This window comes from Salmo salar, chromosome ssa11 (genome assembly GCF_905237065.1).
Source record: "Salmo salar chromosome ssa11, Ssal_v3.1, whole genome shotgun sequence".
NCBI lineage: Eukaryota > Metazoa > Chordata > Actinopteri > Salmoniformes > Salmonidae > Salmo > Salmo salar.
Window position 1 is genome coordinate 99,405,479 of NC_059452.1, and position 11,670 is coordinate 99,417,148.

Sequence of the window (11,670 nt, forward strand, 5' to 3'; positions counted from 1 at the left end):
CCTTTGCCATTGAAACACACAGGGACTTATTAATCATTTAGCACTTCCTACGGCTTCCACTAGATGTCAACAGTCTTTACAAAGTGGTTTGAGTCTTCTATGGTAGAAACTGACCCAAAGAGAGGCTTGGGAAGTTGGTCACAGGGGGAGGGCCTATACTACTATGACGCGGGCGCCCATGGGAACCCTTTTGTTCCGAAACGTTTAGTAAGACAATGCAATAGTCCGCCTTGAATATTATTGAAGCTCTGGTTGAAAAAGGCCCTAAAGATTTATGTTATACAACGTTTGACATGTTTGAACGAACGTAAATATATATTTTTTGCACATTCGTGACGACAAGTCCAGCGCGCCTCGTACATTATGAGTAGCCTTCGGAACGCGTTAACAAGAAGGAACTATTGGGACATAAATTATTAACTTTTTCGAACAAAACTACATTTATCGTGGACCTGGGATTCCTGGAAGTGCCTTCTGATGAAGATAATCAAAGGTAATGGAATATTTACAATAGATATATTTGATTTTAGATGGTTCCAAGATGGCGCTAACATGTATCGCCTAGCCTATTTTTCTGAGCATACCACGTCGTTTATTGCAAAGTGTGATTTCCCAGTAAAGTTATTTTTAAATCTGGCAATGCGGTTGCATTCACGAGATGTTAATCTATAATTCTTTGAATGACAATATTATATTTTAACAATGTTTTCAAATAGTAATTTTGTAAATTGTAGCGCTGATTCACCGGAAGCATTTCAGGGAAAATATTTTCTTAACGTCACGCACCGATGTAAAATGCTGTTTTTATATATAAATATGAACTTTATCGAACAAAAAATGCATGTATTGTGTAACATGATGTCCTAGGAGTGTCATCTGATGAAGATTGTCAAAGGTTAGTGCTGCATTTAGCTGTGTTTTGGGTATTTGTGATGCATGCTAGTTGCTTTGAAAATGTCTTTTTTTGGCAGGGTACTCTCCTAACATAATCTAATGTTTTGCTTTTGCTGTAAAGTCTTTTTGAAATTGGACAACGTGGTTTGATTCAGGAGAGGTGTATCTATAAAATGATGTAAAATAGTCATATGTTTGAGAAATTGAAGTTATAGCATTTATGAGGTATTTGTATTTTTGCGCGACGCGATTCCACTGGCTGTTGACTAGGGTGGCAAGCGTCCCACGTTCCCAGACAGGTTAACCTCCTGCCAAATGTATGACCATATTAGAGACACATATTTCCCTCATATTACACAGATCCACAAAGAATTTGAAAACATACCCAATTTTGATAAACTCCCATATCTACTGGGTGAAATACCACAGCAGCAAGATTTGTGACCTGTTGCCACAAGAAAAGGGCAACCAGTGAAGAACAAACACCATTGTAAATACAACCCATATTTATGTTTATTTTTTTCCCCCTTTTGTACTTTAACTATTTGCACATCGTTACAACACTGTATATAGATATGTGACATTTGACGTGTCTTCATTCTTTTGGAACTTCTGTGAGTATAATGTTTACTGTGATTTTTTATTGTTCATTTCACTTTTGTTTATTATCTATGTCACTTGCTTTGGCAATGTTAACATATGTTTCCCATGCCAATAAAGCCCTTGAATTGAGAGAGAGAGAGCGCGAGCAAGGAGAACAGTCATGATGCCTGCATGAAAATGTAGCCCACCTATGCCGCATATATCAACAACAAAAAATGGACATGGCACACACTCACAGGTGCCCCAGGGCCTGGATATACGGACATGGCACACACTCACAGGTGCCCCAGGGCCTGGATATACGGACATGGCACACACTCACAGGTGCCCCAGGGCCTGGATATACAGACATGGCACACACTCACAGGTGCCCCAGGGCCTGGATATACGGACATGGCACACACTCACAGGTGCCCCAGGGCCTGGATATACGGACATGGCACACACTCACAGGTGCCCCAGGGCCTGGATATACGGACATGGCACACACTCACAGGTGTCCCAGGGCCTGGATATACAGACATGGCACACACTCACAGGTGTCCCAGGGCCTGGATATACGGACATGGCACACACCGACAGGTGTCCCAGGGCCTGGATATACGGACATGGCACACACCGACAGGTGTCCCAGGGCCTGGATATACGGACATGGCACACACCGACAGGTGTCCCAGGGCCTGGATATACGGACATGGCACACACCGACAGGTGTCCCAGGGCCTGGATATACGGACATGGCACACACCGACAGGTGTCCCAGGGCCTGGATATACGGACATGGCACACACCGACAGGTGTCCCAGGGCCTGGATATACGGACATGGCACACACCGACAGGTGTCCCAGGGCCTGGATATACGGACATGGCACACACTCACAGGTGTCCCAGGGCCTGGATATACGGACATGGCACACACCCACAGGTGTCCCAGGGCCTGGATATACGGACATGGCACACACCGACAGGTGCCCCAGGGCCTGGATATACGGACATGGCACACACCGACAGGTGCCCCAGGGCCTGGATATACGGACATGGCACACACCGACAGGTGCCTCAGGGCCTGGATATACAGACATGGCACACACTCACAGCTGTCCCAGGGCCTGGATATACGGACATGGCACACACCGACAGGTGCCTCAGGGCCTGGATATACAGACATGGCACACACTCACAGCTGTCCCAGGGCCTGGATATACGGACATGGCACACACCGACAGCTGTCCCAGGGCCTGGATATACGGACATGGCACACACCGACAGGTGTCCCAGGGCCTGGATATACGGACATGGCACACACCGACAGGTGTCCCAGGGCCTGGATATACGGACATGGCACACACCGACAGGTGTCCCAGGGCCTGGATATACGGACATGGCACACACCGACAGGTGTCCCAGGGCCTGGATATACGGACATGGCACACACCGACAGGTGTCCCAGGGCCTGGATATACGTTGTAGCTATGGTGAGCAACTTTGTCATCAAGGCAAAGGGTGGCAACTTTGAAGAATCTCAAATCTAAAATAGATTTAGATTTTTTGGTTACTACATGATTCCATATGTGTAATTTCATAGTTTTGATATCGTCGCAATTGTTCTACAATGTAGAAAATAGTAAAAATAAAGAAGGAAAAAAACTTGAATGTGTAGGTGTGTCCAACGTTTTGACTGGTACAGTGTGTGTGAAATTAGTTTTGATTTAGAATGGACCATTATGAGGCACCTGTCGCGGGTCAGGGGAAAAAATACACGTAATCTATGCACTTAAATAGCGAATGGAGGACACTTTTCCCATTGTTCATTTTCATACCAGCCAGCTAGGCTATACTCCTGTTTTAAGCCAAACAATGTTCTTAATATTGGGAAGGTTGAGAAATAAATATAGTATGCCTAGCCTACAGAAAGCTGTTGGGATTACATTTGCATTGATGTCAGAGTGATTAAAGGGACAATAGAGTGCTGAGTACCAGGCAGTTAGCAAGTTTGGTAGGTTACTAATGACCATCAGCAGCATCAGAGCTTGGAGAAGCCTAGTTAACGTGACTATGTGATCATGTGGAATTTGACTATGGTCATTACTCGTGACTACCAGCGTGGCGGTAATACAGTCAGAGTAACAAGCCCTAGGCGCAGCTCCAATGTATCAAATGTACAAATGTAACAACCGAAGACTCATCAGGGTCTGCACCCACACTTGCCATCACCTCTAATTTTTATTTTAAAAACTGACAGTGGAATAGATGCACAGGAAGACTGGATGGAGAGAAGCAGGTGAGTGATGGCTGGAAGGGGATGTGGCTGGCTGATCACAGCTGCCACACTTGAGATGTGCATGAAAGTGAAGTGGAAATTACAGCACATACAAGAAACTAGTTGCTGTTGCTTAATTTTTTTTACTACATTTATAAACCAAACTGACTTTATAAACATTTTATAATAGGTGTGAGCTTATTAGATCGGTAGGGACCAAATGTTTTTTTTTTATATCATATGAAACGGTACTATGGAGCCGTGGCCGTGCATGACTCCAAAACCATCATTAAGTTTGCCGACGACACAGCGTTGGTAGGTCTGATCACCGACGACGATGAGACAGCCTACAGGGAGGTCAGAGACCTGGCAGCGTGTTGCCAAGACATCAACCTCTCCCTCAACGTCAGCAAGACAAAGCAGCTGATAGTGGACTACAGGAAACGGAGGGCCAAGCAAGCTCCTATCCACACCGATGGGGCTGTAGTGGAGCAGGTCAAGAGCTTCAAGTTTCTCGGTGTCCACATCGCTAAGGAATTATCATGGTCCACACACACCAACACAGTTGTAAAGAGGACGCAACAACGTCTGTTCCCCCTCAGGAGGCTGAAAAGGTTTGGCATAGGCCATCAGATCCTCAAAAAGTTCTACAGCTGCACTAGTGAGATCATCTTGATTGGCTGCAAAGACTCCAGCCACCCAAGGCATACACTGTTTTCTCTGCTACCGCACAGCAAGCAGTATCAATGCACCAAGGCTGGAACCAACAGGACCCTAAACAGCTTCTACCCTAAGCCATTAGACTGCTAAATAGGTAGTCATATAGTTAACCAATAGCTACCTGGACTATCTGCATTGACCATTTACACACGAACTATTTTGACTCATCACATATTTACATTTTTTACATTTTAGTCATTTAGCAGATGCTCTTATCCAGAACGACTTACAGTAGTGAATGCATACATTTCATACATTTTTTCCCCCGTACTAGTTCCCCGTGGGAATCGAACCCACAACCTTGGCGTTGCAAACACCATGCTCTACCAACTGAGCCACACGGGACTACATATGCTGCTGTTACTGTCTATTATCTATCCTGTTGCCTTGTCACTTTATCCCTACCTATATGTACATATCTACCTCAATTCCCTCATACCCCTGCACATGGACTCGGTACTGGTATCCCGTGTATATTGCCAAGTTATCGTTACTCATTCTGTACTTATTCCTTGTGTTATTATTTTTCTAATACTTCTCTTTTTTTCTCTCTCTGCATTGTTGGAATGGCAGTAAGTACACATTTTGCTTAGTCTACACCTGTTGTTTATGAAGCATGTGACGAATAAAATGTGATTGATATGGTATTCTAAAATGTTGGAATCATCTTCTGTGAAGATGGCGCAGGAGAGGATGCTGGCGTCTTATTGGCTCTTAACCAACCGTGCTATTTTGTTTGTTTTTTCACATTGTTCGTAACTTGTTTTGTACATAATGTTGCTGCTACCGTCTCTTATGACCGAAAAGAGCTTCTGGACATCAGAACAGTGATTACTCACCTCGAATTGGACAAATCATTTCTCTTTAATGAGTCGGACAGGATGGATATACTCCAAACACCCGTACAGGCCCTCATCCCCGTCATTCGCCAAGTCTAGGTCCAAGAGGCTTCTAAACAGCTTCTACCCTCAAGACATAAGACTCCCGAACGTCTAATCAAAAGGCTACCCAGACTACTTGCATTGCCCCCCCCCCCCTACGCTGCTGCTACTCCCTGTTATTATCTATGCATAGTCACGTTAATAACTCTACCTATATGTACATATTACTTCGACAGCGATACCCATACCCCCTGTATATAGCCCCGCTATTGTTATTTACTGCTGCTCTTTAATTATTTGTTATTCTTATCTCTTACTTTTTTTGAGGTATTTTCTTAAAACTGCATTGTTGGTTAAGGGCTTGTAAGTAAGCATTTCACTGTAAGGTGATCTGTTGCCACAAGAAAAAGGCAACCAGTGAAGTACAAACATCATTTTAAATACAACCCATGTTGATTTATTTTCCATTATGTTCTTCAACTATTTGCACTGTGTTACAACATCGTACATAGCCATAATTTAACATTCTAAATGTCTCTCTCTATTCTTTTGAAACTTTTGTTTTATTAGTGTAATGTTTATTTCACTTGCTTTGACAATGTAAACATGTTTCCCATACCTATGTAAGCATGGGGGGGCGTTTGAAAACAAACGACCACATGATGAGCCTAGCTACCGTTAGCTAGCAAGTTAGCGTTAGCCACTTAGTTTCGTGGCACTTTATACTTCGGGTAGCTCATTTTGCGTTCTCTTTCTTAGTGTATTGAGCACTTCTGCGATCGTTCTCACCTCTGTGAACATCGCCGTGGTTGACGAAACTCGACGCTTCAACTCGAAGCTCCGCAGCAGAAATCCGTACTCTGTCTAGTTCACTGAGGTCTAATTCGTCCGCCATCTTCGTCTCTATCCAACAACACAAACACACGGCGCCTCGGAGGGACAAAACACAACGCGCCCGCAGATAAACGCGTTAAGATAAACAACTGTTTGTCATTCTGGGTACAGTAGCCAAGCTTGAACATTAGGCTATACTTTGCCGAAAGACCGGCAGATGGCGATATTGATCTGGTATTGATGGCTCCAAAAGCATTGTGTACAGTCGGCTATTGTAACAAAGACAGTACAGTATGAAGATACGTTAAAACCGCTTCTCCAATCCCCGATCACCCTTGTAGGCCATGTTTTAGCACGGTTGTCTATTTGTAATGATGAAGAGAGTTTAGAGCACATTTTATTGAACTGCTAGCTACAGAACTAAAGAAATATGGGGCCTGACGAGAAGTATTGATTTCGATGTATAAATTCCAAGACAGTCTTTCACTGCGTTTACACACATGGATGACAATGCTAAAGATCTATGGTGGACAATAATGTGCATTGTGAACAATAAGATTGGTCACTGTGACAAATAAAATTTGATGTTGATGTTAAGCAGTCTAATAATGAAACCATGTAATGATGTGAAAATAGACTTGTATTTATATGAATGAAATATGGGACCTGATGAGAAGTATTGATTGTGATGTATAAATCTCAAGACAGTCTTTCACTATGTTTTTGATACTCACATGGATGACAATACTAAAGGTCTATGGAGGACAATAATATGCATTGTAAACAATAAGATTTGGAAGACAAGATGTATGATGACTATAAAACAAGTTTTTGTCCCCTATGACATTATTTTTAAACAACTCAGAACAGAATAAAAACAAGAACAAAGCTGGACTCCAAAAAACAAGTTTAACTACAGAAACTTCCATGGACACTATTAAATATGTAAACTACACAAGGACACCCAGGCGCGAGCTGCCTAGTGACGCGACCCTACGATGGGATAAATGCCTTTTATCCTCACTTCGAGGCAAGCAACACTGAAGCATGCATGAGAGCACTAGCTGTTCCGGACGACTGTGTGATCACGCTCTCTGTAGCCGACGTGAGCAAGACCTTTAAACAGGTCAACATTCACAAGGCTGCGGGGCCAGACTGATTACCAGGACGTGTCCTCAAAGCATGCGAGGGCCCATTTGGCATGGGTCCTCAGATCCTGAAAAGATTCTACAGCTGCACCATTGAGAGCATTCTGACGGGGTGCATCACTGCCTGGTATGGCAACTGCTCGTCCTCCGACCGCAAGGCACTACAGAGGGTAGTGCGTATGGCCCAGTACATCACCAGGGCCAAGCTTCCTGCCATCCAGGACCTCTGTACCAGGCAGTGTCAGAGGAATGCCCTAAACATTTTCAGACTCCAGCCACCCTAGTCATAGACTGTTCTCTCTGCTACCGCACGACAAGCGGTACCGGAGCGCCAAGTCTAGGTCCAAGAGACTTCTAAACAGCTTCTACCCCCAAGCCTTAAGACTCCTGAGCATCTAATCAAATGGCTACCCCGACTATTTGCATTGCCCCCCATCCCTCTTTTACACTGCTGCTACACTCTTATTATCTATGCAGTGTCACTTTAATAACTCTACCTACATGTACATATTACCTCAAATATGTCACGGTAGTCGAAGCGATTAGACCAAGGCACAGCGGGTTGCGTGCTCATCATAACTTTATTTGTAAAGTGAACACAAAAAAACAATAAATAAAGAACGACAGTGAGACAGTTTCGCAGGCTACACAAAAGCAATGCAAAAAAAACAACTACCCACAAAGGGACGGGTGGAAAACAAGCTCCCTAAGTATGACTCTCAATCAGAAACAACGATGTACAGCTGTTCCTGATTGAGAGCCACAGCAGGCCAACAAAGAAATACACAACATAGAAACCCTAGAATACAAAACAAGAACATAAACCAAAAACCCCGGAACACATAAATTCAACACCCCTCTACATGCACACACACCCCGAACCATATAAAACAAATACCCCCTGCCACGTCCTGACCAAACTACAATAACCAATAACCCCTTATACTGGTCAGGACGTGACAAATTACCTCGACTAACCGGTGCCCTCGCACATTGTCTCTGTACCGGTACCCCTTGTATATAGCCTCGCTATTGTTATTTTACTGCTGCTCCTTAGTTGTTTGTTACTTGTATTTCTTAATTTTTTTTGGTATTTTTCTAAAAACTGCATTGTTGGTTTAGGGCTTGTAAGTAAACATTTCACTGTTGTATTCGGCGCTTGTGACAAATACAATTTGAAGTGTCTTTACTGACATGTTCAACCTCTACCTGACCGAGTCTGTAATACCTACACGTTTCAAGCAGACCACCCTGTGCACAAGAAAGCGAAGGTAACCTGCCTAAATGACTACAGCCCCGTAGCACTCACGTCGGTAGCCATTAAAGGCTTTGAAAGGCTGGTCATGGCTACATATCAACACAATCATCCTGGAAACCCTAGACCCACTCCATTTCGCATACCGCCCCAACAGATCCACAGATGACGCAATCTCAATCGCACTCCACACTGCCCTTTCCCACCTGGACAAAAGGAACACCTATGTGAGAATGCTATTAATTGACTACAGCTCAGCGTTCGACACCATAGTGCCCACAAAGCTCATCACTAAGCTAAGGACCCTGGGACTAAACACCTCCCTCTGCAACTGGATCCTGGACTTCCTGATGGGCCGCCCTCAGATGGTAAGGATAGGCAACAACACGTCTGCCACGCTGATCCTCAACACGGGGGCCCCTCAGGGTGTGTACTTAGTCCCCTACTGTACTCCCTGTTCACCCACGACTGCGTGGCCATGCATGACTCCAACACCATCATTAAGTTTGCTGGCGACAACGCTGGTAGGCCTGATCACCAACAACGATGAGACAGCCTATAGGGAGGAGGTCAGAGACGCCAGGACAACAACCACTGCCTCAACGTGAGCAAGACAAAGGAGCTGTTCGTGGACTACACGAAAAGGAGGGCTGAACAAGCCCCCATTCACATCGACGGGGTCAAGAGTTTCAAGTTCCTTGGTCTCCACATCACCAACAAACTATCATGGTCCAAACACACCAAGACAGTCGTGAAGAGGGCACGACAACCCCTTTTCCCCCTCAGGAGACTGAAAATATTTGGCATGGCTCCTCAGATCCTCAGAAAGTTATGCAGCTGCACCATTGAGAGCATCCTGACTGCTTGCATCGCCGCCTGGTATGGCAACTGCTCGGCATCCGACCGTAAGTGGCTACAGAAGGTAGTGAGTACGGCCCAGTACATCACTGGGGCCAAGCTTCCTGCCATCCAGGACCTATATATTAGGCGGTGTCAGAAGGCAGCCCAAAAAATGGTCAAAGACTCCAGTCACCCAAGTCATAGACTGTTCTCTCTGCTATCGCACGGCAAGCAGTACCGGAGCGCCAAGTTTAGGTTAAAAAAAAAGCTCCTTAACAGCTTCTACCCTCAAGCCATAAGACTTCTGAACAATTAATCAGATGGCCACCCTGACTTTTTTTCGATAAAAAAAGCAAGGTTGGCTAGCTACCATGCTGACCAGACCGGACACGTCGTGTGCACCGCGAAATACATTTTGAAATCCATGTTATTCAATTATTGTACCACACTGCTCGCACGTGCCAACGAGCGTCTGCGATGCCAAGGGCTAAAATAGAACTCCTTTCTATTTCTGACGCAGATCGCGCTGAAAGTCCTGCCTCTCCCATCTCCTCATTGGTTTATAGAAGCAGGTACCCACGTGCCATCTCTTCATTGGTTATTACCACGTGGGTGATTAAAAGACGAACTGTTGTGCTGGTTGTCGTGGTAATACTATGAAAGTTTAGATGCGATCAACATATAAGTTCAAAGAAGGAAAAGCCTGGAAGGAGGAGAAATGACTAGAAACGATTCGGTTCCCCGTTTTATGCGTGGATTAATTGTCGGAGTAGAGGACCTTGTGCATTTCAGGTAAAATACCAACTCAATGTTTATATCCCAGGACAAATTAGCTAGCAAGTGCAAGCTAACTAGCTAAATTGCCATACATGTTTAATGTTTTTCGACCTGTCCCCAAATAAATGTCATTGGTTCAGAGTTCTTTTTGATATTTTAACCCTCGTGTAGTGATCGCGTTTGGTGTAGGGGGACAAAATAAATGTATGCATGATAGCGCACCATTTATTTACTTAACCTTTATTTAACTAGGCTGCTGCTACTCGCTGTTTATTATCTATGCATAGTCACTTTACAAATTACCTCGACTAACCTGTACTCCCGCACATTGACTCGGTACCGGAGGTGGAGCCTCTTCATTCAGCACTCCCTGAAACATTCCGGCTGCCACGTTCAAGTGCTAGTCCGAACTAGGAAACTCTGAAATGTCAAATTTGCTAACTTCTTGTATAAACGTGCCACGTTCAACAAATCATAAAGTCGGACATTTCGAGTTTCCTAGATCTGACTAGTATAGAAACGCGGCATGAAATCATAGGTAGAAACACGTAATCGGGTCTAACGATCGTTAGGCGCCGAGCTGCGCATGTACAGGCCGTCAACTCCAACTATAAAGTTTGGAGTAATAACATGTTCAACTACTTAAGACATTGGCTCGAATCTAGGTTGTGCATTTAGATATTTGAGAAAAGGAACAATTAAACAATAATTTTTCACTTCTCTCTTTAACTTATCAAACCCCCAAACCCCGGCCTTGTCGGTTTGGTCTTTTTCCCAATCGTTCCCGGAAGTCTCGCGATGTTGCACCTCTGGGTTTAGAAACTCTGTGGCTGTAGCCTGATTGGCTGAACGCGATATGCAACATCTGGGACTAGCATTCGTAGGCATTAGCCACTTCAGCACGGTGGTGGAGCACTGTATTTCATGTTGAAAGTATGCATATTTTCCCGCCTTCTCGCAGTTAAATCGAGTTAAGGAGAACATCTACGCATTTGAACTGGTCCACAGGGGATACGAGTGTATTTCCGGCTGCATGAAATGCCTTTGGACGGTAAGATGGAAACGACTCAATATCGCCATCTGTCGGGCTATGTGCTAGGCTATACCCTTTCTACCTCACGACCCAGAACGGGGTCAGTAGCCTAGGGATCGCGTGTCAAGACTAAAACAATTATATATATATATATATATATATATATGTATGTATGTATGTATGTATGTATGTATGTATGTATGTATGTATGTATGTATGTATGTATGTATGTATGTATGTATGTATGTGTGTGTTTATTTTATTTGTTTAATTTTTTGGAACTCAGTCGGGCTTTCGACTTACTGCTGTTGAGAGTTGTAATAGTAGAATGCACAAGGTTTCTAAATTTGGTAGTGCATGGGCAGTTTTCATTTTATTATGTCAATCACTGACAGACCTTAGAGAGCTATTTATAACCTGTCAA

At 44.1% G+C, this 11,670-nt stretch overlaps 1 protein-coding gene across 1 annotated transcript in view; it reads right to left on the reverse strand.

The window, feature by feature from the left end:
* The window catches only part of LOC106563799 (telomerase-binding protein EST1A), a 38,646-nt gene extending 32,298 nt beyond the window's left edge, over positions 1–6,348 (reverse strand). Inside the window, exon 1 of the mRNA XM_014129659.2 lies at positions 6,149–6,348. Within this exon, the coding sequence (XP_013985134.2) occupies positions 6,149–6,254 (106 nt within the window). The 5' untranslated portion in view covers positions 6,255–6,348. The remainder of the gene's footprint in view (positions 1–6,148) is intronic.
* Between the last annotated feature and the right edge of the window lie 5,322 nt (positions 6,349–11,670).